A 26,284-nucleotide genomic window follows, 5' to 3' on the forward strand; every position below is an offset into this window, starting at 1 on the left:
ACATGAGAAACAAGATGTCAAGGCATTGGTCACACATGGCTGAATAGAGTTTCTCGGTCTTGGTGTTTCTATGTTGCCTTCTTTTCCTGTCTTGAAACATCATCCATGCTAGAGCTAAGGGGTTGTAACTTGATGATAATCATGCTTGGTGATTCCCACATCATTCAAAACAGCATATAAGTTTCTCCTTTCTAGTAGAATGACAGGGAACCACTGAGATATCATTAGCCCTATAGTACAACCAGTGCTCAGGTGCTTACCCCCAGAGAAGGTAAGACTGAGATAGCTTAATTATCAATGTATCAAGATGGGGAAAAAAAATCTCTCAAAAGTAAATCTGCACCTGGGAGGAGAGAATGCTTAGAGACTGGTATCCAGTCTTGTGTTTACACTTATCTCTGAAAACCTCCAGCTTGAGAGGTGAAAATGAGTACCAGTACCTGATGTAATGAATTACAAACTTTTATACAACACCTCAGAATGATGTTGAATTCTGATTGGCCAAGAACATGTCACATGACATTCAATAGAAAATACCTATCAAACTCATTGAGAGTGACAGCCATGCAATAGGCCCCTGGCATGGGCCTATAGCACGGCTCGAAGGTACTATAGCACGGCTTCGCAGGGGGCTACTATTGCACGGTTCGCTTCCGCAGGTACGGCGTGACCTGTACCAGCTTGCGCTTAGCTACGTCCTTTCACATACAGGATGCACGGCCGGGCACCGTATCGCGTAGGCTACGTGTGCAGCTGACCTACATTTTGCGTGGTATGGTTTGCAGACGTACTTGTGTGTACAGAGTAGTTCGTAGTGGGTGTAACGTTAGAACCGAAACGTTAGGCCTATTTGTAGCGTCAAGTTTTAGATCATACCATCTTGTGTTTACGTTAGCGTCCTAACTCTGCAAAATGGCGACCAACTTTGTACTACTAACTGACGAGGAATTAGAAGGTCTTCTGGATTGTGATGCTTCGAACACGAAGAAAGTAATAAGGTATTCACTTAAAAAACTCGAGGAATTTGCCAAATTGGTTGGATATAAATCGATCGACGTTGTGAACAGTTTGACAGTAGTGGAGTTGGACAAATTCTTGTGCAGGTTTTACGCTGGCCTCAGGAAGGATGATGGTACTTTGTATACAAAGAAGAGTATGCAAAGTATCAAGTACGGGATCTCCAAGCATTTCATCTCAAGAGGTGTGGACACTACTTGTTCTGAAAGCTTCCCTGAAAGCCAACAGTGTTTCAAAGCCATGATGAAAAAATTGAAGCAAGAGGGAAAAGGCTGTGTAAAACACAAGAATCCGATCAGTAGGGAAGACATGAAGAAAATAGCTGAAAGTGGACAACTTGATATTGATACACCACTTGGGTTGCAGAACAAAGTTTTCATGGACGTCATGGTCTACTTCGGACAAAGAGGTAGAGAGTACCTCCGAGATATGAAGCCTGATGACTACGTCTTGAACACAGATGAACTCGGAAATTGTTATTTTCAGCGTCGCGACACTTTCACAAAATCCAGAGAGAAAATGAAAACGAAGAGTTTGGAGGTCGGATGTACGAACTCAAAGGTTCTCGTAAATGTCCAGTCAACAGTCTAGTCAAGTACAAGGAACTACTCAACCCATCTTGTACAGCATTCTAGCAGAGACCCAAATCTAAGCCAACAGAAGTGGGTCCGTGGTACGACAACGCTCCTCTTGGAATAAATACAATTGGATCCAAGATGAACAAAATCGCAGTAGGAGCTGGATGCATCACCAAGTATACCAACCACAGTCTGAGAGCCATGACCGTAATTTCGCTGAACAATGCAGGTTTCGAGAGCCGGGATATTATGACCGTCACTGGACATGAGGCCGAATCTTCTCTGAAGCATTACGCCAAGACCAGTGCACTCAGGAAGAGAGAAATGAGTGCCAACATAGCAAAGGGCCTAGCAGAGGGCGGAAACGAAAACGAAAATGCAAGACCAGGGGATGTTGTGTCACATGCGGGAACGGTCGTTTCGGCTGTGTTTGACCTACAGAAAGTCCAAAACCAAGGTGCTGTTGATGCCGACGGCGAAGGACATCTGACACTATCCCAAGAACTGCAGATGCAGTCCAACATGAACATTCAGTCGTCATCTTCATCGACCACCAAAATTGGCAAAAATACGGTCCAGCACTTTCATTTCAACCGGCCAGTGACTTTCATCAACAAAACTTAATTTGGGGCTGAAGGAATTGTGCGTAGTGTACATATGTTGACTTTGTTTTGCTTTCAAGTTTGGATTTCAAAATAACTGTTCATACTTCATATGAACTAGAACTTCAGCTATTAAGATTGAGGTCTAACGTTTGTGGTCTAACGTTAGAAAGACTCTAAATATGTTCAGCATCATCAATATTTTCACATGGATCCTGGATTTTTACTATTGACTTGTTAGATCTTGGATTTTTAGACCCTACTTGGAATTGACTTGACATTGGATCCGCTACATTTATCATGATATGTGGACTCCTAATGGCCCAGTGACCTCAATACCAAGCCTTCGTCAAAAGGTGAGAAACTGATTTGTTTTGTTTTCTAGTCTAAAACCTCTTGTCTATGTTTTCAAATATAAAATCATCGGAAATGGGCTATTAAAAGTCTATAGACGGTGTAGGCCTACACGATCTATTATTTATTTACAGTTAAAGTTAAGTTAGTGTTAACGCTAGTTAGGCCTAGACTACTACTAGAAAAACACTACTAGCAAGTTAGAGTAGGACCCGTCTAGTGCGTTCTCCACTGCACTAACGTTAGAATTTAGAAAGTACAATGTAACAATAGTCTAATAAAGAATGTCGCGGCTAGATCTAACAGACCAGGCTCTATTGATATAGGTCTAATAGAGATAGAGTCTAGACCAACTAATTAAAGAAAAAAAAAAACGGTGGGACAGGACAAAGTGTTGTATAAAACGAATAATTTATGATTTTGTTCGTGCATTGGGGCACGTAATATCGCACTCGGCACGAGATTCGCCACTGGTCTATTCAACGCGGCGCTGCGCGCCTTGTTGAATAGACCAGTGGCTCATCTCGCGCCTCGTGCGATATTCGTGCCCTATGCACTCACAACTCATAAATTATTCGTATAATATTACACAAACAGCCAGACATATTAGTGTTTACGACCTAGAAGGAACACACAGTACTTGAAATGTTTGGACACTTGCCCTCAATCAGAAAAAAAAAAAAAAACTAGAAATGTCGCTTTGGCGACTGGTATGCCTCCGCCATAATGCATGATTTTCCCAATAGGTCTAGATAGTACATGTGGACAATGTGTGATTACATTTTCACAAAATTGGCAAAATATTGAAATGACAAGTTTGTCACAAATGTGTTGAATGTTCACCTTCCTTGACCTAGGTTTAATTGGATGAATAGGAGAGCATGTAACTAGGGATTTAAGGACTTGAACTCGACTTTGATCCATTCATACATTTAGGCAATGAGTAATTTTCAAGGTACAGGTGTGGAGAAAAAGTGCAATTTCTGAATTGAATAGTAAATTGTTACCATTTTCATCTGGCCCTTGACCCTAAAATTCATAAGATAATCACTTTCAGGTAGAACATGCATAATATGTACTAAGTTTCAAGATAACTTGAGCCACTTCCGAGATATGGAGGAAAAAGTTAGTTCAGCACTTTCACTTGATCTTTGACCTTTTGACCTTTGAGGCAAAAAAAGAAGAAAAAAAAAACTTTCCAGAGAATTTCTATTAGGTTACACATGTATGCATGTATACACCAAGTGTAAAAAAAAAAATAACCCTGCTGGCATTGCATGATAGGAGGGAAATAGTAAAATTTTGAAGTGTTGCACTTGACCTTTGACCCCTGACCTTTGACCTCATGAACCCTACATTCTCTAGATAATCACTTTCAGTCAGTATATGTATATACTATGTTCCATGAAGATACCTTGAACAATTTTCCAAGGTATGGAGAAAAAAAAAGAAGTTTTAATATTTTTACTTGACCTTTTGACCTTTGACCTCATGACCCAAACTTTTACCAGAGAATCTTAATTGGGTAATACATGTATACACTAAGTTTCAAGAGAATATCTTCAGGCATTCAATAGATATGGTGGAAATAGTGAAATTTTATGTATTTGACCCTGACCTTTTGACCTTTGACCTTTGACCTCATGACCCAAACTTTCACCAGAGAATCTTAATTGGGTAATACATGTATACACTAAGTTTCAAGAAAATATCTTCCGGCATTCAATAGATGTGGAAATAGTGAAATTTTATGTATTTGACCTTGACCTTTTGACCTTTGACCTTGAGCATGTGCACCCAAAAGTTGATAGGCACAACTTCACCCCCTAATACACATACATGCCAAGTTTCATTAGGATACCTCGACAGGTTTTGATAGTTACCTTGTCCACAAAATTCATTACGGACGGACGGAAGGACGGACGGACGGACGGACGGAAGGACGGACGGACGGACGGAAGGACGGACGGACGGACGGACGGACGGACGGACAACCCGAAAACATAATGCCTCCGGCACCACTTCGTGGCGGAGGCATAAAAATCTACTTGAAAGAGTAATGAGCAGAAATACTCACTAAAGTAATGCACCTAATGTCACCTCTTCAAGATGAGAAATGCTGAAGCTTCCATATTGCCCGCACATGATCACCCCCAACTGCCCCTTGACTACCTCCTAATGTTTGACTCTCACTTGTTATTCTATGCTGACAACTTTGGGATCATCTACGATGTACAGTTCATGCAGTACCACAGATTTCTAGTAAAAATCACACGTTGATGTGTACACCATATTCATATGTTGTAGTGTATTGGTTTTGCGCCCATTTCTAGAGCCGACTGATACTTCCAAAATAAACAACTCGCAAAAAAAAAAAAAAATGTGGCACCTCTGATTGGAAATTTCATGTGTGTAATTTTGAAGGTGGGAGAGCACCAAGTTCTCAGTTGAAAAGGGATATCCATCCCCACTCCTCTTTGGTGGTTCGTGATAGTGAGTTGATCACTTGCAAAATTACCTTTCCAGTCTCCATTCGTGACTTGTGTGACACACAGAGTAATTGCAGTACATGATGTCATTCTGAATTTTCACCCTCTTGTGACGTCATTAACATGTTGAGGACGGGCTGATATTGCTGTAACACGCGTTTCACATAGACACCTGGCCGAGTATACTCGGGACTCGTCTTCAACGGGTTAAAGAGGAAAAATGCACTTCACCTGAGTGATATTATTCCATTTGTCTTATTCAAAATGCCATTTCAGCTCATCACCACAGAATTATTTGGATATAACATGGCATCAGAAGTAAACTGCAGACGGTTTATGACGTCCCAGTGCACTTGGGATTTTCAACATAACAATGAAGAGGAGTGGATACCTGCATTTGGACTACAGAAGATAGCGATGCAACTCACAGATGAGATGGAGAAGGTTCTTGCCCCACATTCCTACACGTACACTCGGATGCAGCCCACACTTAGCAACTCAAAACAAGATTGCAAGCACCCCATAGGCAAACTTCGAGGCACACTGCACGTCCAAGAAGATACGGACTCTTCTGCACTGAAAATCTTCATCATGTACAATGATCGCATGGTGAATCGTATGAGATTGGACGGTGAGTTCTAAGAATACTGCCCGACTGACTTGAGGAGCCTCATTACCAACTGCGAGTTCAGAAAAATTGCCGGTTCTCTCTCGCAAAAACCGAATCATGTCTGGATCAAATGGTAACGTCCTTTGAGAGATGTTCAACGTGATAATCTTGTCCTGCAGTACTACATCGCTGTGTGCGTAGTAACAAAAGTTATTGCAACGACTTATTGCAACAACTTTCCAGACAGACGTATGCATCCAATGATGTCATCTTTGTCAGGAAGGGCCGTAAATCGATGGGAAAACACATGTGCGGGGCAACACCTGCAGACACGTCGGCACGAAAAATGGGGCAGCGACTGAAATCGCATGTAATGCAGCAATGACGAATGATTGAGCCCACATACTACAGTGTGCATGCATTGCACCAACATATGACATGCCCAAAATAGGAACTGTTGATCGCGCGGACAACAGAGGAGACTTCTCGGGAAGCCTGCCAAAAGGGAAGCTGGGTGAGGGCAATGATATCACGACGTCCGAGAAGTCATTGTACGCTCCAGACAGCGATAACCCTTGGATACCGGAGACGAACTAATGGAGGAAAAACACTTAGCACCACACCAAAGATGGCATTAAACTTAACATGATCTATATTGGAACCATCTTTGAGGAAGTGAAGTCCTCAATCGAGTGGATGTAGAAGTGCACCATAATTGATGTCAGGGTAGATTCTAAACTTGACTCTGACTCAAACACAGACAACGTATCTGCACAGATCTTCAAATATGCCAGACCGCCTCGCTACAAAACCGCTAGAACTAGACCTAATCTAAACCTAGTTGTGACATTTCTGTAGAGTAAAATATGCACTGATGCACAGTAAAACTTCTTCTGAAGGCAAAAGAAGAAAATCACAAATATGGTAATTCCAAATTGGGAAGACTGCACATATGAAAGGAATATCAAATCAAGTTTTAGAAAAAAACAAATACTTTATTTGTTTTATCTTATTAATTTATTTACTGTTAGCATCAAGAGACACAGTGTGGCCTACCTACAATTTTGATTTTACAGAAGTACTTGGCAAGTTGAAACTCCACTACTAAAAAAACAAACAAACAAACAAACAAACAAACAAACAAAACAAAACAGAGGGACTACAGTGATGAGAGCACCGATCTGTACATTATGCTGATTATAGCAACACTACAAAAACTTGTGAATATATTTTTCTTTGATGGGGCGGGGCAGGAAAAAGAGGATATTACAGAGGACCCAATTTTTGTCACATTTGTTATCATATAGCAAAAAGTCTAAATTTTATACAAATTTGAACTGTCCATATTCCTTGGCCTATTACTCTACATTCCTCTGTGTAAATGTTCAGATGTAATTTACAGGCATTTGAGTATGCAAACGCTTCATACAGTAACATTCTCTATTTTCAGCAGATGTTCCAATGATTTTGAGACATAAGCTTGCAGTTAAGAAATCAGAATCCTTCTGCAGAATTTTTTTTTTCTGGTTTGTCCAAACATTTTTAATTCTACTTTAATATTTAGCTAATAATTTTATCACAATCCTTTGGCCTAAAATGTAACATTTCATTTTCCATCTGTTCAACTAGTCCCTGGAAGCAAAAAATTTGAAGCAGTGTTTTGTCAATGGGTGAACATTTGCATCTTTCCACTGCTTGGACCTTCACTCGAGCTTGCTGTTAAGAATTCAAAATCCTTCTGGTTTGTCCAAACAATTATAATTTTACTTTAATCTTCAGCTAATCATTTTATCACAATCCTTCGGACTAAAGTTAACATTTCATTTTCCATCTGTTCAACTAGTGCCTGGAAGCACAACATTAGGCAGTGTTTTGTCACTGAGTCAACATTTGCATCTTTCCACTGCTGGGACCTTCACTTTGAGATAGGATCTTTGTCATGTTTCCACTTATTTGCTCTGCGCCTCATGGACTGCAGACTTAACGACAATCAATCATTTCTTTCCAAATCAGAACTTTCTTTCACCTCTGGTTACCATTTCCACATTGTTTCGCCCTCATGCATTTCGCTCGAACTCAGTACGGTCTTATGTTGTGGTATGTCCACAACTTTAATTGCACTGGAAATTGCGATTTTAGTTCTCCATTTCATTGACAAGTAGCAAGTGGTACTTCCATGATCACTTGCTTTCATTCCTTCATGAAATTGTGAGCACACTTGTTTCTTATGTATGACTTTTAAGCAGTATTCTCAGCTCTGCAATGACTGAAAATAATGAGCCGTTTTGTAGGGAAGTAGAAACTCCTGTTATGTCTTACATTCACTGCATATACCATGGCCTCAGCTCTTGTAGATGGATTTTGCCTGTGAAACTGGGAGGAGACCTTGCACAAAAGAAGATTGCCGCTATTCATTTCATGCTGCCTCTCTACTCTTAATGCCAGTCGAGATGCAAAGATCGGTGGATTCCAGCAGGAGTCATGTGTCTGCTCAAGATCCCGTCGTCGTGTCCGATGGCTCCGCACCAGCTCTGCCTCTCTGGGGCGTAAAGAGCCAGTCTTCAGCGAGCACATGTGTCATGGTACCCTCGGGGGAGGAGTCCAAGATTTGGAGGGCTGTGTTGAGGTGATTCAAGATGGGCTTACCCTAGAGGAGAAGAGGAAGGGGGGGGGGGGGGGTAGGGGATGGTGATGCACAAAAAATGTCATTAGTTGCGCTCTATGCCAAACTACACATAGTTTGCTTCCCGATAACTTCCAGAAGTTTGAACACGGAAGTTAAGCAGGAAGTTTCGTTGGTGACTTTTCAAGAAGTTTGTGGTCACACTGCCAAACTTTGCGAGGCAAAATACCACGTAGTGAAACTATGCATACACATAGTTTTGTGTAGTGTGACTGTGCCTATTGTGATTTTTGATCATTTTAAAGAAAAAAAATACTTATTGTCGTAACACATTACAAAACATACATACTGGAATATGGCTGCAGAATCATTTTGAAATTTAATGTTACTCAACAGTTGCTACTCTTTTTTTTTTCTATTTATACCGTTACACTGTGGAGCACTGTGACTGCCATTACTTAGTCAATTGGGATCATTGGGGAATTTCTCGAGTGGTTAAATTTGCAATTGATAACTTTAGTATAGAAATGAGGAATGAGTATTATTCATTTCAGGGGAAATTTATCTGCAGCACATTTGTGCTACAGCAGGCAATATTATTGTCCATCATTGTTATTATTTGTGGTGCTGTAGAAAAGACTCCTGACTCCAAATTGGAGGACCCGAGTTTGATTCCCACCCTGTGCTGATATCCTTGGACAAGATGTTTTTACCCACAATGTCTCTCTCGACCCAGGTGTGTATATATGGGTACCTAGCAATGCTAGGGTAAAAATAATGGCACAGCCCTCTGGCAGAGCAGTGGCAACACTAAAGAGGCTACGAAGAAGACCTTCGCAGCAGCAACAGCAACTACTAAAATACTGTATCATTATTATTGTAAAAGTGGAAATTTTCGCGGTGTTGAAATTTTTGCGCATTTCGCACAACCAGAAACTATCGCAAAAATAAAAGCACGCGAATATTTCTGCTGCTCGTATGTTCCAGTCATTGCTGTCTTGATTAAAAACACGCGAAAATCTTCTTGCCCGGTCGAGCGTGAAAAATTAGTCTCGCGAGAATATCCACTTTTACAGTATTACTTCATATCGGTTGATGACTTGCAAAATTTGAAAAACACAAGATGCTGCAAAATATTTCATTTATTCAGCATTCTTCTGTCTTTTGTGATCTTGGTACCATAAACACAAGGCTTCATAAGAAAGGGATCAAGGAGATCTCTGACTGAGAATTGGGGAAAAAACAAAGAAACAAGGGCATCTGCATACCTTGACATTAAATGAAGTATTGAGAAGGATCTCGTATCCACCATCGTTTCCTTGTCTGCCAACTTCCTCCAGCAGCGAGTGGAACCACGGTTCACCTTCCGGCGAGACCGTCTGCAGTCTGCAAAGCACAGTTTGATTTCCAAGAGTATAACAATGAAGAAAATGACTGGCTTGAGATGGAACATACAGAATGATCCTCAAGACAGGTTGAAATACTGTTACGGGAATTAAAAAAAACACAAAAAAAACACCTCCTTGAAAGAGCACTTAAAGCCCATCAGACATACTGTAAAAGTGGTTTCTTTCACTTACAGAAACTTTCGCGGTTTCCATCGGTGCCGACTTTTTCGCGTGTGTTTGAATTCGCGGTCAGTAATGATGGCGTTGTAACAAGCCACGAGTTCAAAACATTTTCGCGTGATGTTAAATTCGCGGTTCAACCTCAAAGCGCGAAAATAAAACCACCGCGAAAGAAACCACTTATACAGTAGCTCTTATAGCCACAGAGCACTAAAGATTGGACAGGCTCTATTATTCCCTCCAAGACTGCAAAGTCAGAATGTCCTACTAAACAGGTTGGTTAAAGTACTATGAGAGGATGTCAAGTTTTCAACTTGAAAACCTCACAGCAGCCATTTTTGCAGCATCCGGGCACAAAGGGACTAACCTGACCAATGTCACAGGCAATTTAGACTTCATGGTACAGATTTTGTAACTATCAATCAGTGATGACAAAGGGTGCGTTGAAGTGCTCAAACTCTCCAAATCTGGCATGATATCGTACGGTACGCAGTGGTTCGGTTCACTTTTGAGCACTAAAAAAGGCTATAGAGACCTGTTATTATTATTATTATTTATTCGGCAATTCAATATACAATACAAGCTGACATAAAATGCAAACAGAAAATCGTTATTACATGATATAAAAATTGTGGTGGTTCCAGGTGCATGCTGCTGGCTGCCAGGGGAGGAAAAGGCAAACTTAATCACCGAGGCTCGAGACCTTCCTCCCCAACCAGTGCATGCACCCAGAATCAGCTACATGTATATCAATGTAAAACAGATACAAACATTATCAAGAATAATACATTACTACACAAAAATGCTCTGAATTCAAACACAAATATGACTTAAATTATAACTGAATATAACTGATGCTCTACCCTGACCTGATGGTGTTAGCTCATCCAGCAAAACTAGTGATTTGATGTTCTTCCCCCCCCCCAAAAAAAAAACAAACAAACACACAAACAAACAAACAAATGTATCAATGTGATACCATGGCAGCACATTGCCCAAGGATGATCAAAAATATATTCTGCTGATTGTTGATTCTTCAAATACAGAATTCATACCTTGGCATGTAGGAATGGATCTTTCATGAATAAATAAGAACAGGAAAGAAAGTTCACTAAATTTATCACACAGAATTTGGGGGATAATCAGCCACATTTAGCATCTCTTGGGATTTCAAGTGTCTGTGAAGGCACTGCTGCAGATAAATTTACGACATCCTTACCTTGCTGTGCCATCATAGTGGGTAATGGCTGGAAACAGCTTCTGAGCTTCAGCCGTCAGGGGTGGGGCAAATGACATGTAAGGGGAAGCCCCCACCCAGTCCTCTGCAGATGAGCCCCCATCTGCTGGCAGGCAAATCGGTGAGTCCACCGTCTGCACCAAAGGTGACTGGGTTCCGTCCCACTTCAGAGGAATGTCTGAAGATGGGAGGAAAGACAGTGTATTTTGATATCAAAGAATTAGACACTTTGCACAACATCAGGAAGCACATCCACATCATATGCCTCACAATTTGGTGACTGTAAATGGAATCAAGAATCTTATAATACCTCAAAGGAATGGAACTAGTGACAATAAAAATTTTGATGACCATGATGATCTGATATGCATCATTATCACCATCACCCTCAAACAACTGCTACAGTAATGATGATAATATAGTCAATAAGACTTACTTTGACTATGCTAGAAGTATCACTACCAATAATTCTCAGCATGGTGATATTGTAATTATAGGGCTATCTAATTCTCTTTTGGGTAATCATCATTGGTTCATTCCCTGTCAATCTTAAAAGCCGGACAAAGCAAACTAACCGGAGGGCCAAACCCCAAAAAGTCGCTTACTTAACGAGTGAGTTGCACTCTCTCTACAAACTAAGTAGACCATGCTTATTTTCAAGTTTTTATTGTAACAAACAACATTCCACTGGTCTACCTCAAAAAATTTGTTGCGAAAGCCTCCAAATCCAAGATGGCGTCCAAGATGGCCGCCATATTTACTGAATTTGTTATTTGAAAGATAGAGTTTGATTGAAACATCAGATTTCCACAAATGTGATGTCATATGAAAGAGAATAAAATTTTCTACAAGTTGATACCATTTTTGTGGGTTATTGTGATAAGTGGATTGAGATCTTAAGGAAAAAACACTCATTTTTAAATATTTTTCTGAAAAAAGGAAAATCATGAAAATGCTTGATTTAGCATAAATCAGAGAAAGACTAAAGGATTATCTTGAAACGTTTCAAGAATTTTGTTTGACATTTAATTAATATTTGGGGAAAATTAGGGGTCAGTACCAGTTTTGGTTCAGGAGTTATAATGTCTCAAACTTGAAAACTCATTATGTAAAAATGGCCACTTTAGTTGTGACAAGACCTTGTTGGTCGTAAAAAGAGCCTGCGCGCGCCAAGACTACTACACGCACCACTGACACTGGCGCTTGTAGCAGTGCTAGTGGTGCGTGTAGTAGTCTTGGCAAACGCAGACATTTTCTTTGACAAACAAGGGTTTGTGCCTGCAAACTAACTATTCATACCAAGTGGTAGCTCAGGTGACGCTGATTGCTATTATTTCAAAGTAGATTGTTCTGAAGCAGATGAGATGAAGCAAAAATATCTTTCAAATAGAGGTAGAAGCTTGAAACAACCTTGCTATAGAAAGTTTAAAACAAAATCTGGATCAATCACTCAAAAAATTCAAGATTGCAGGCCATCAAAGCTGACATAGTATATTGCGCCAAAGTAAATGTATCATTTCGATTTTGATACAATTTTGTCTGTTTTGCTGTCTATTTATATGGTTTTTATATATTCTGAACATTTTAATGCTATTTCAAACCATCTTAGGTTTTTACGGAGACATTTTTTTCAGAATGCACCATGAATATTTCTCTAAAAAGTTAAAAAAATTAAATTAAAAATGTTTATGAAAACCATGCAGAAATTAACATCTTTCCCATATAATCAATATTTGGAGAAAATTAGAGGTCAGTATTGTATTTGGTTCAGGAGTTATAATGTCTAAAACTTGAAATCCCATTTTACATAATATGTATTTACACGCATCTGTTCCCAAAGACGTCACAGAGGGTCAAATCCAAGATCGTGCTTACTTTTCGAGTTCCACTCTCTCTATAAACAAGACCATACATAATATTAAGCATACTAAGCAATGTTCCGTAAGTACACCTCAATAGATTTGTTGCAAAGACCTCCAAAGTACAGATGCGGTCCAATAGGGCCGCCCTTTTTATTGAAGTTAACATTTCAAACATAAAATTTGATAGAGACATTGGATATTGCAACAAATTTGATGTCATATGAAGGAGAGTAAAACTTCCCAAAAGTTGATACCACTTTAGCTGTGTATTGTGATAAATTGGGGGGGGGGGGGGGTGTTTGCTTCTCTCTTATTTTTTTTTTTTTTTTTTTTGGGGGGGGGGAGGATCCATATTTTTATATTGTTTTGAAAAAAGGAAGAAATGTAAAATTGCATGATTTATTATTTATCAAAGAAGAACTGAAGAATTATTTTGAAACCTGCGACTGAGATTAAGATTTACTGAGATTGAGACATAATTCATATTTCTGGAATTACAGGCAATATCATACACTGTTGACAAGCTCACATCTAAAACTTGAAAAAATTACATTTACGCATTATAAATTTGGCATACAATGTGTTTACATGGTCACATGTAATACTGTAACGGTCTAGTGACATGCAAGTACCTGCAAACTAACTTTTCATGCCAAGTGGTAGGTGACGCTGGTGGCTATTGCTGTAGCATTTCATCATAGTAGATTGTTCTGAGGCAGATAAGATTGAACAGAAAGTATTTTCCAAAAAGAGAAAGGAGCTTGGAATTTGGCACAAATTTTGCCAATGTGTAATATTTAGCGATAAAAATAGTATCCACACAAAATTCAAGATGGCGGTAATTACTCGAGTTGTCGTTCAAGGCATTATTTACCATTAGTGCACATAAAACAAAAACCCAGCTTTACTTAATTCCTCAAACTAGTTCTAAACTGTGAGTTAGGGATAGAGCAACTAATGTACAAACTTAAATCAGTATAATTAATGCTAAATATTGTTAGATATACTAAATAGATCTGATCAGAATGTTTTTATATACTAAATTGTCAACAGTTATAGTTATGGTTTCTTGAAAAGAAATGGCGATATCTCCGTATGTTTTAGGCTTTATTAGAATTTTTTTACATGGTAGAATGTTTTGTAATACAACTAACCTGCACATATAAATCGAATGTGATATCTCTCCCAATGGTAGAATACCTTTAGTGTGTTGCGTCAATAGTTAAATCTCAACTTATTACTTATAATTTGATATATTTTTTCAATCTTCTTATATTACTCTCTATTACATGTTCCTAAACATCTGAACGATATTGTACTAGTGTAAACCATATTGACGGTCTTTTTTTTTGGGGGGGGGGGGTGGAGCTCATTCCAGTGTTTGGGTAAGGCCCAATCTTTGATAAAAAAGAAATGCTTCTGTATCAAAGATATGCTTTTTTACTTGTATGTTACTCTGCTGTTGTAGAAACGTGAATGATGATGGTATATGTGTAATAATGTCTGATCCGTAGATGTCCTTGAAAGCCCTTCTGATCCGAACGCCCCCCCCCCCAAAAAAAAAAAAAAAATCCGACATGGCGGCAATTTCTCAACTTTGTTGTGCGAAATGTGTTGTGCGAAATTACTTTTCAGTATATTGTTCGAATAAAATTGTCCAAATTGATTATTCATGCTGTATATTCACATTTACAAATAAGCATGCTGAAACTATATTTTCTGTTATCAGATTTTTCTTACATTGTTTTTAGGCTGATTTCATGTGGGTTATAGTGTCACAATTGATCTGAGCTTATGCCATTGGTAGATGCTTTCCCATATTAGATATCAGGATCACTCGAGAGTGAAAATGTTCATTTTCATTCATTTTAGAGTGACCTCGGGGATCACTCGAAGAGTGACAAGTGATCCCTAAAGGCGGGGCTCGACACTAACGGTGGTCCGGTGGTCCGGGGCCACCAAATACGCACGTCGGGCCACCAAAATGTCAGAAATGAAGAACATAGGTGGCCTGATCGGGCCACCAAAAAGGTCGGATATTAATTTGCCTTTGGGCCACCAAAAATAAAAGTTAGTGTGGAGCCCTGCCTATTAAGGTCACTCTAAAATGAGTGAAAATAAACATTTTCACTCAAAAGTCACTCCAATTTTACTCTAAATTCACCGTTTTCTTGTTATTCACTCCTCACATCAAAAGTAAAAACTTCCACTCGATTTGTTTTTTTTTTTTTCTTTTTCGGAGAGTAGAATATCACTGGTTTTAAAAATGTGTCCATAAAAACCTAAGACGGTTTAAGATAGCACAACAGACAAAATTGTATCAAAAACGAAATAATACATTTAATTTGGCGCAATACACTATGTCAACTTTGATGGCTGTCATCTTGATTTTTTTTTTGAGCAGTTGATCTAAATTCTGTCTTAAACTATCAATAACAAGATTGGTGCCAAGTTTCAAGCTACTACCTCTATTTGAATTTTTTTTTAGCTTCATCTCATCTGCTTCAGAACAATCTACTTTGAAATAATAGCGATCAGTATCACCTGAGCTACCACTTTGTATGAAAAGTTAGTTTGCAGGCACAAACCCTTGTTTGTCAAAGAAAATGTCTGTATTTGCCAAGACTACTACACGCACAACTGACCCTGCTACAAGCGCATTGCCAGTAGTAGGGCAGATACGTAACAAAAATTGGTCGAAATGCTCACATCCGGCGGAAATTATGAAATTTTGCATATAGGGGTATTTTGGGGCGCTGATTTCAAATATTGCCGGATCCAAGAGATTTGACCACGGGGTCGGCCGCCATTTTGAATTCCAATATGGCCGCCATCACAAAACAAATTCAAAGATCCCTATCTTCAGTTCTGAATGACCTTTTGCACCAAAATTTGGTACACATGAGCGTTTTGACACATTGAATTTGATGACAGATTGATTCGGAGTGTCTGACAAACATCGAATGGCCGCCATTTTGAATTCCAATATGGCCGCCTCGACGAAATATTCAAAATCTCTATCTCGATTTCTAAGTGGTGAGTGACTCTGAAATTAGGTGTAAACAAGTATTTTAACATACTGAGTTAAACTATTAACTGATGTGATGTGTCTGACAAACGCAATGCCTGCTATTTTGAATTCCAATGTGGCTACGAAGACAAACATCACGACTAACATTCACGGGCATGTCAAAAAGTGCAGCAAAAAGGAAGCATAATGCACCTTTCACTGACGTCACAATGTAAATACATCAGCGCGCACTCTATCAGTTACAAACGCGCGCTCAATCAGGTAGCCTAATTTACAAACCCGAGATAGAGATTTTCAACACTCCAACATGGCAAATATGTATTAAATTCAAATTGGCTGCTGTGCAGCTTGTCAGACATATCAAATAAGTCTGTTATTGAAGTCATCATATCTTCATGCTTTTATATATCAAATTCCAATGGCTAATGTCATTCAGAACTGAAGATAGGGATCTTTGACGGCGGCCATTTTGGAATTCAAAATGGCGGCCGACCCCATGATCAGATCTCTTGGATCCGGCAATTTTTGAAATCAGCGCCTCAAAATACCCTTATATGCAAAATTTCATACTTTCCGCCGGATGTGAGCATTTTTTTCACATATCTGCCCCACTACAGTGCCAAATTGAATGGTGTGTGTGTAGTAGTCTTGGTGCGCGCAGACTTTTTTATGACCAACACGGTCTTGGTCACAACTAAAGTGGCCATTTTTACGTAGTGAGTTTACAAGTTTGAGACATTATAACTCCTGAACCAAAACTGGTACTGACCCCTAATTTTCTCCAAATATTAATTATATGTCAAACAAAATTCTTGAAACGTTTCAAGATAATCCGTCAGTCTTTCTCTGATTTATGCTGAATCAAGCATTTTCATGATTTTCCTTTTTTCAGAAAAATATCAAAAAATGAGTGTTTTTTCCTTAAAATCTCAATTCACTTATCACAATAACCCACAAAAATGGTATCAACTTGTAGAAAATTTTATTCTCTTTCATATGACATCACATTTGTGGAAATCTGATGTTTCTATCGAATTCTATCATTTAAATAACAAATTCAGTAAATATGGCGGCCATCTTGGACGCCATCTTGGATTTGGAGGCTTTCGCAACAAATTTTTTGAGGTAGACCAGTGGAATGTTGTTTGTTACGATAAAAACTTGAAAATAAGCATGGTCTACTTAGTTTGTAGAGAGAGTGCAACTCGACCTCTGTTTTTAGCTTTTGGCCCCCCGGTTAAACTGTCCCATGCCACCAAAGATGAACTGAGCACAACCATGAGCAAACACATACTTTTCCCCACATCCAGATATATTACAATTCTACCCAATAACTTTATGTCATGTATACAAGGGTGCCACAAAAGTTGTGCTGTAGGAGAGGAAACTAAATATTCCCTGAATAAAGCAAGACATATTGAAGCAGCACGGTCTGGCTCACTTTGCCATGATACGCCCTGACATGGGATTGCTTCATTTGAGACTAACTGTGGCCAGCGAGTACCATCATCATAGCATGATGAATGATCCCATTTTACTTCGAATAATCCAAGTTATTCCAAGTAGACTTGGCATGCTACTCATGGGGCAGCAGCTGCACGCTGCTTGCTTTGCTCACTTTTCAGCTGCTTCTTTCTCCACTCTCGACTGGACTCCCGGCCCAAGAACATGCGAGCCGCCGACCTCTCGGTGACCGCGGGACAGAGAGGGCGGAACCACTCCCGGGATTTTAGCCTGTTGATCTCTTCCTTCAGGGAGGCCCGATTTGGATAGCACACTAGGGACCGGTGGCCGAGAGCTCTGGGCCCAAACTATGTGGTTAGGAGGAGCAAGACACAGAAAGAGTTTCACTCTCATAAACAGATCAAGGTGTGGCCAAATATGAATAAAAACACAACAGTTGAAAACAAAGAAATGCAAGTATTGTAAGTTCTATAAACCAAATGATGAATATTTCTACCATTTCATTTCAAAATCTTATTAAAGGGAGAAGAAAAAGAGTAGCAGAGGGAACGCTGCACATGAAAAAAAAAAAATTAAACCTTATATCATATATCATACAGATGTAATATGCCTTTTGTAATAGCTTTCATGCTAGAAGATTTTTAGCAAAGCATATAGAAAAGACTGTAATGAAGATATACTGCTCATCCAAATTTCCAAAACAGTTATCTAATGGATTGCATGCTTCCTATTACTTTGGGTAAGATTTTATTTGGGGTCAATACACTTCTTTTACTGGCAATCACCATTTCAAATTGAAAGATTTTAGTGGCCTGGGTGGGCCATCCGAGAGAGAAAAAAAAGTTTGAGTTGATCACTGACATATATAACAACATATATTGGCAGAATGGAAGCCATACTGTAAAACATGATATATTCGCGGCATGAAATTTTCGCGAATTGGAGCCGACAGCCTTTTTCATGGCATGAAATTTTCGCGAATTGCCACTGGCGTTCAATGCATGTAGTGTAGACAAGAACTTTCGCATGCATTTTAATTTCGCGAATTTCGGCGCTCGCGAAATTCGCGAAATGAAAATGCGCACGAAAATTCCTCGTTTTACAGTACCTCTTGTCGACCTTTCACGATTCCTATGATTGCCCCTCGCACTAGCAGCCCCGCAACCTCCTTCATAGATACTTTCCTTGCTCCCCGTTTCTTGGCCGAGGACTCCAGGAGGTTGGCATCAAGGAGGGGTAGACCGGCGTACTGGAGCGGTTCCCTCACGCTGGGACTGTGGGAAGTCCAGACAAAAAGAGGAGCACCATCAGAAGTCAGGGTTCTATAGGGAGTTGCTGTTTCTATTACTCTCCTCACAGAAGTTGAGAAGGAGCTCTGTTGCGATTGAAGTCACTGTTAGATTTACCGCATACACCACTAAACGTCTGTCATCAACCCACTTAAAGTAGAACAAATTTTCATTATCACTATATGAGCTCACTGCAAGATTCCTCTCATCTGAGGTCCCCTCACATTAGTACAGTATTGATAAAAAAAGAGAAATTTGAGAGATAACATCTCATGCAGTTAGGCATATGAATATTTTTGTATGGCTGACTACACAATAAAGTCAAATAATTGTCATATTTTTTCCTGTCCTCTAAATTTTGTCAATATTTCAATAAAATTTCTGTCACTTCTTGTAATACTTTAAAATCATTGGTCACACAGTGAGTCCATGACTTCATTTCATTTCAATTCAATTCAATTCATTCAATTCATTTATTTTTCATTCTTCTTTTTCCAACAAAACATAACGCATAATGAATTTGGAATTACATTATAAACATACACATTCGACTTTGTAAAAGATAAATGATACAGATAAACAAAAGAATGCATACTGGCAAAAAAGTACAAAATTATGCTTCAGTTGAGAAAAAAAAGAACTGAGAGGTCCACTAAAAACAAGCTTGTATGTTGTGAACCACTCAAAAAATGAACAAACTTATGAATTACTTATTTACAAATACTTATCACAGATATAATCAAAGACAGAACGGAACATGACAAGAGAAATACATTTCATTTCATTTATTTCTATGCTTCCTACAAGAACTATACACAATCAAAAACACAACATGATTATCTGAATACGAAGTATTTAAAACATTTACATCTGTATGTAAACTGTATGTGACTTCATCAGTCACATAGCCCACTCTTCATGTCTTACACAATCACTTCTAGCATTTCATTGATAAAATTTGCCCTGAATGGGGGTATCTGTGCTGCTGCCAAAAAAAATTTGCATGCACACACTTACGGTTGGATGCACCAGGCGGCACCAACACTTATACCACAATCATTGGGAGCTGATGCCACGTGGACGGGGTAGCCAAACTGCTCCACCACCATTTGGTTGGCATGAACATTCTAGTAGATAAAGATGAAAATGGATTATTTTGTGGGGAAAGAAATAAATAAAACGCAATGAATTCAAACAAACTGTAACAATGACCACAGTATCGGAACCATACATAAAAAAGAATGTGCTTTCAATGAGTATTGCCTGTACATTTGGAGTCATAAGCCATCTACGAAATTTCCCCCAAGAGCAAATATTCACAATACAGATGTCATGGGTACGGAGTAGCAGGGATGATTTAGAACAGAATCCCTGACAACTGCAATATTGACAATCTAACTGTCGATAGCACACTTTCCATACAAATGTACCCATTACAGAATGAAAGTGCCCATGTTCATTTTGCTGTCAATTCATGCTGCCGCTTCGCTGTTACAATTGTATGTTGTGACCATTTGGTATCTCAATCTTTAAAGACTGCACAGGAAGAATGTTTGACAACTCAAGGGGGAAAAAATGTCACTTCATCTATCAAATACAACATAGTTTCAGTGACAACAGTTACTCTGGTTCTGCAATCAATGATCCAATGAGTAACTACTTTTCATCAACACGTACCATCTCTCAAAATCTTATGCAGAATGCCTGCATTTGTCTAAATTTCACATACTTCTGTAACATCATTATCACAAGATTATAAGATACAATAATCATATTGATAATAATGATGATAATTATAATATATTCTAATCATATAGTACGTAATAAGGGTTGCCTTGGTCAACCTGTCTGTAAAGACCACTTTTGATGTTTCCCCTGAGTATTCTCTATGACAGGGTCGGCTGTATATTGTATGTACATTAGGGCCAACTCTCCTCCTTCGCTCTCCGGCTCATCCCCCCCTCCTCCCTAAAAACAGATTAAAAAGGAAAAAATCAACATTTGAAAAGTCTGGTTAAGCATGATGATCACAAGGGGTATCATGGGCACTAGTTTGGAAAGGCTACTCACTCACCAAGGCACACCCTCCTGTGAGAACAATACCGTCCGGGGCGACATCATTGGACTGGTACTCGTCATTCAAGACTTGAGTCGCCTCGTCGAGAAGGATCTGGGAGAAGACGTACTGGCTGGTCGCTGCTACGTCACGCGCGACTGAATTCTCCAGGGCATTTGGTTCACAGCTCTGCCATCAGAATGAGAGGATAGCACACAAGGGAGCATCAAAACTTCAACACTTTGTCTCATGAAATGACACACTAAGCTGAATGTTCCATTCAGGTATCATAAAGAAAGTAACACATGCTTCGATTCATATCCAAGATGACATAGCTAATGGTTCATCAGTTTTACTGCTTGTTAACTGGATACAATTTCTCATTGATTAAGTTTCAAGACTCATTAGAGTTGTGTTAGACATTAAACTGCTTGGTTGTTCATCACCAATGTAAAAAATTCCTCTCTGAACTGGGGAGAACTAAAACCATTTTTAGGGGCATGAATTGCCATCATCCAGGAAATATCATTTGCCCACAAGAAATTTCAGCTCAGAAACAAACTCTCAGCATGTGTGAAACTGTTTGAGGGGTACTCATATATATAAAAATGATTTCACAAGATTCAAACCTTTATACGGTATCTTGGTGTTACACAACCACTTTCTTTTCTCTCAATTTCTGAAAAGTGTTCCAAATAAAATGCCGCGGAACTTCAGTTACGAGCGGATAGATGAGGTAAGGATCAGCCAAAATTTCCTGCAGAAAGAATGCTGATGTAGATTGTGACCTTCCATTCCTAGTCCAACACTTTGCATCCAGTGTTGGAGATTCTCCCCTTCCATCCCTAGTCCCACACACTACATCCGGTGTCAGAGAACCTACCACTCCAAGCCTCTCGCCCAGGTTGAAGAGTCCCGTCATGGGGATGCCAAATCGGGTGTAGTACTCAAAGAAAGCAGGCACCCAGGCTTCCTGTACGGTTCCCAGAGCAGCGTAACCCATCACCTGTAGACACAGAAACAGAACTCAAGTAGAACGGCAAAGCTGCCTTTACAACCAAAACAAAACAAAAGAAACAATAACATTGGAACTACAAAACTCTGCCGATGTGGATATTGAAAATCATGAGTATTTAACAGTCTTTGTATATATATCAATCTTGCATCAAAACTGTATTGTGATGTATTCTCAATTTGTGCTGAAACTACTGGCCATCTGGGCCCCATTTCATAAAGAGTTTATTTGATGACAATTCTTTGCTGGAATGACTATTGTCATGGTAACAACAAGAATACAGCTTCCTGATTGGCTATTTGCTGTGGAAAGTTGTCATTCCAGCAAAAGTTGTCATCCTAACATCTTTTATGAAATGGGGCCCTGGTGAAGAGATGGCAATTAGACTTTTACATCACCAGGAGCTAGTCTGGAAGCAATCCTATTTTTTTTAAGGAGATGAAAATGCTAACAAATTTTGATTCTTTTGAAGACAGTAGTGCATAATACCAGGTCCATGATAATACAATCACAATTTCAGTCAACATCGATAGACAGGAAATTCAGCTGACAAGTACTAGTCATGAATTTCTATGCCAATCTGAATACAGAAACACCTAGGACATTATAATCAACCCAAAAGATGCTCATTGTTTCATACACAGGCGGCTGATGGGTAAATCAGCAATTCACTTATTTAAAACGACCAACATATTAATCATTTAATCAAAATGGATGCAGAAGCTATGCCTTTTCCCTGGATCATGAGTGATAATCACTTTAATAAAACGCTTTCACACTGATCGATGAGCTTGACTCACGCCCACTTCACTGGCAAGTTTTGGTGCTAACAGTAACAAGCTAAAGGCTAGAGACTAACATGTTGTTATTGGGTGCATACACCTTATCTATTAAAACTCTACAAACAAGGCATGAGTGCCCACTCCATTACCTTTCCAGAAAGGGCTAGGGGCGCATGCCTCATGTAGGAAGTAACAACTTCCGGGTCATGAGGCTCACCTGTGACCTCTGACATTGCCAGGGCAATATTCCTGTATGGTGCTCCCAGATTCAGATCTACCTGTCACATGCAAAACACACACACCAAAAAAAAAACAAGCAAACAATAATCAATAACTTCAAATTGGCTGGCTTATCATCCTACATAGTCCATTACTTATCCTGCAGACATGACGGTTGTGATTTATTTTTATTGGAATGTATGTTTTTATCATCAATTTTCCTACCACATTCCTCAGGAAGGTTCTGGGAGATACTTGTGCATTACATTTGGAATATGATGTATTTCATAAGGTTGCCATGATGGAATTGAGGCATGCTTGTGAGCATGCAACCACCAGACAAACACTTTAATACTCCTGTCTGATGGAATAGGTAATGAGGAAAAAATGCCTCGCCTGGGGCGCAACCGCTGCAGCCCAGGGATTTGAAAAAGGGACCTTATGATTGATAGGCTGTAGTCCTATCCCTCCATCAAGTCACAACAGTTCCTAAGTAGGATATAATGAATCCCAAATCAGAACTAGATATATCGCTACGGCAACTGATATGCCTCCGCCATAATGCATGGTTCTCCTAATAGGTCTATAGTACAGTGTCTTGACAATGTGTGATGACAGTTTCACACAACTGGCAAAATATTAAAATGGCAGGTTTGACACAAATGTGCTGAATGTTCACTTTCCTGGAACTAGGTTCAATTGGATGAATGATTAAAATGTCAGAGTGCAGGTATTTGGGGAACTGATGATTTTTACTTGACTTTTGACCCTTTCATAAGTTTATGCATTGAGTAATTTTCAAGGTATTGAGAAAAAGTATAATTTCAGTATCAAATGGGAAAATAGCATTATCTAAACCTGGCCTTTGACCTTTGACCTCACAGTTCCAAAGAGAATCACTGTTAAGTTGAACATGCATATATATGTAAGTTTCATGACGATACCTTGAGTTACTCTTGAGATATGGAGGAAAAAGTGCAATTCAGCACTTTCACTTGACCTTTGACCGTTTGGCAAGAAACTTCCCACAGAATATATATTGGGTAATACATGTATACATCAAGTAAAAAAAAAAAAAACCTTCAGGCATTGCATACATATAAGGAAAGTAGTGATATTTTGAGGAGTTGACCTTGACCTTTGACCTTTGAACCATGACCCCCAACTTCCCTAGACAATCACTGCCCATTGGAACAAGCATATATACTAAGTTTCATGAAGATACCTTGAACCATTTGCGAGATATGGAGAAAAACATGAATTTTCAACCTTTTTTTTCACAAAATAACCTGTGACCTTTGACCTTTGACCCCGTGACCCTAAAATCCAATCAAAGTATTATCCCCCAAGGATATACCCTCATACCAAATTTGATGTAAAACCACCACACAGTTCTTGAGATATCAACAAAAACAAAACGGGACGGATGTACGGACGGACGGACGACCCGAAAACATAATGCCTCCGGCCACTTCGTTGGCGGAGGCATAAAAATTTATATTCTCTTATCAGGGCATGAAGGAAAGGCCCTTAATCTTTTTTTTTTACTTTTTTTTTTTTTTAAAGAAGGCATTGCAGAGTCAGGGAGACCACAAACACAAACCTCTGCATCGTTCATTTTCAGAGGCATTTTCACACCAGAATTACAACCGAATGTCATAAATACTAAAAAGAAAAGATTGTAAATATATAGTAAATGATACATCAACAAAATATTATTTTTGAGAGAGAAATAATGATATGACAAGTTGTTTCATAACTGAGCTTTAAAACAAAACAATTTATTCAATACAATGCCCTCACATTGAATCCCATTCCAAGCCTCCATGAATGACTTTCTCAGAGAGCACCAGAACAGCCCGCTGCAGAGACCAAATCAAAAGTGAGCGAATCATGGCGCTACCATTGCAGTTCATTACTAGTACCTCTTCTGTATTGAGCACAACATATTTGAACAGGAGAGGGAGAAATTTAATCAAGAGAACTATTTTTTTTTCCTCGAACTCTACTCTTTCTTCGAACATTACAGCCTTGCCTTTTTCAGCAGCTTGATACCCTCGGTCCTGTCGCCATGGTAGATATTGAATGCACCATCGTTTCCTCCCCCGTCATACGATAGGATGAGGGCGCTGTTGAATGGCGAGTCATAGAAGCCTAGTGCGGTGTGACAGTTGTGGTGGTCTACAGCTACCCATCTGAACACAATAAAGGGAAAAACAGCAACAAACACATACTAAAATGCGTTAACATGGAAGTACAAAAAAATGAAGGCTTCTCAACATTTTTTTTAGAAATATGATGAAATAGACTGTACTAGAGTAGACGTGCCAACACCACACTATCCATCTGTTTATTTGAGTTGTTTGGAACTATGATTGCGATCGAAGAGAACTCTTCACTATCACTGTTTTAATAATATCTCAAACTCCTTGCCCTAATCATTGAACTTTGGCCAGACTTTGGCCAGACTTCCTGTAATGATACCTATTGATCAAATGCCTTGACATTATATACAATTGAATGAGTGTCTCTTCTGTAATTTTGCCTTAAAAAAAAAAAAAAAAAAATTACAGACAAATCATAAATCAACTAATGCAACACTTAGAGCATTTTTCTTGCCTCTTCCTGCAGGGAAAAAAAAGACATTTTGACACAGCAAAGGAAAAGATGTTGGCCATTCATCAGTTTGATACTTTTTACTGTAAAAGTGGATATTTTCGCGCGACTAATTTTTCGCGCTTGGCCCAGTGAGAAGAGTTTCGCATGTTTTTAATTCCACGGAATCAAGACATCACGCACAGGAACATATGGCAAGTGAAAATATTCGCTTGCTTTTATTTTCGCGCTAGTTTTTGGTTGCGCGAAATGCGCGAAAATTACAACACCGCGAAAATTTCCACTTTTACAGTATATCAATTCTCATACATTTCAAGAATCATAATTTTACTCATAACTCTGTTGACTGCACTTAGAGTCTAGCTCTGTTTGTTTTTTTCCTTTTGCCAGAATACATCAAACAGACTGATGATGACTGGGATACAATCTCTAACAAATATGTATCTTAAATGGATAGTGCAGTATTGGTTGAGATGAGGATGTAGCTTTTAACTTTGTATGAGATACTTAGAAACCACCTTATTATGAAATGTTAATGAGCACACAATTCTAAAAGGAATTCATAGTTTATTTGATGAAGACTGTTTTGAAATGGCCAAGATATAAAAAAACAAAGTAAAACAAAGCGATCCTAATAAAAGGTGGATCCCACCTTTTATCAGAATCTCTCTGATTTGTATATATCTCAGCCATTTCAAGACCAATTTCATCAAATAAACTTTGAATTCCTCTTAGAATTATATGCTCTTTCATATTTCATAAGATGTTTCTCAGTATCTCACCAAAACAGCTGGAAACCTAAAATCCCATCTCAACCACAACGATACCATCCCTTTAAGGATACATAAACCTCACAGCTGTTTTTTATATCA

The 26,284-nt window shown here is 39.0% G+C and overlaps 1 protein-coding gene and 1 pseudogene across 1 annotated transcript in view; one reads left to right on the top strand and one right to left on the bottom strand.

The window, feature by feature from the left end:
- The first annotated feature begins 912 nt into the window (after positions 1 to 912).
- LOC139743102 (uncharacterized protein KIAA1958 homolog) lies at positions 913 to 2,219 on the top strand (annotated as a pseudogene).
- Positions 2,220 to 8,141: 5,922 nt separating this feature from the next.
- LOC139743103 (uncharacterized protein sll1178-like) overlaps positions 8,142 to 26,284 on the bottom strand; it is a 55,141-nt gene continuing 36,998 nt past the window's right edge. The window contains exons 6-15 of the mRNA XM_071653609.1: positions 24,832 to 24,991; positions 22,727 to 22,855; positions 21,664 to 21,786; positions 20,799 to 20,969; positions 19,742 to 19,851; positions 18,544 to 18,709; positions 17,590 to 17,782; positions 11,061 to 11,256; positions 9,542 to 9,659; positions 8,142 to 8,297 (exon numbers count right to left, since the gene is read on the bottom strand). Of these exons, the coding sequence (XP_071509710.1) occupies positions 8,142 to 8,297; positions 9,542 to 9,659; positions 11,061 to 11,256; positions 17,590 to 17,782; positions 18,544 to 18,709; positions 19,742 to 19,851; positions 20,799 to 20,969; positions 21,664 to 21,786; positions 22,727 to 22,855; positions 24,832 to 24,991 (1,522 nt within the window). The remainder of the gene's footprint in view (positions 8,298 to 9,541; positions 9,660 to 11,060; positions 11,257 to 17,589; positions 17,783 to 18,543; positions 18,710 to 19,741; positions 19,852 to 20,798; positions 20,970 to 21,663; positions 21,787 to 22,726; positions 22,856 to 24,831; positions 24,992 to 26,284) is intronic.

The sequence above is a fragment of the Diadema antillarum genome, unplaced genomic scaffold (genome assembly GCF_040938485.1).
Source record: "Diadema antillarum isolate AM-2024a unplaced genomic scaffold, OU_Dant_1.0 seq00001048_RagTag, whole genome shotgun sequence".
Classification (NCBI taxonomy): Eukaryota; Metazoa; Echinodermata; class Echinoidea; order Diadematoida; family Diadematidae; genus Diadema; species Diadema antillarum.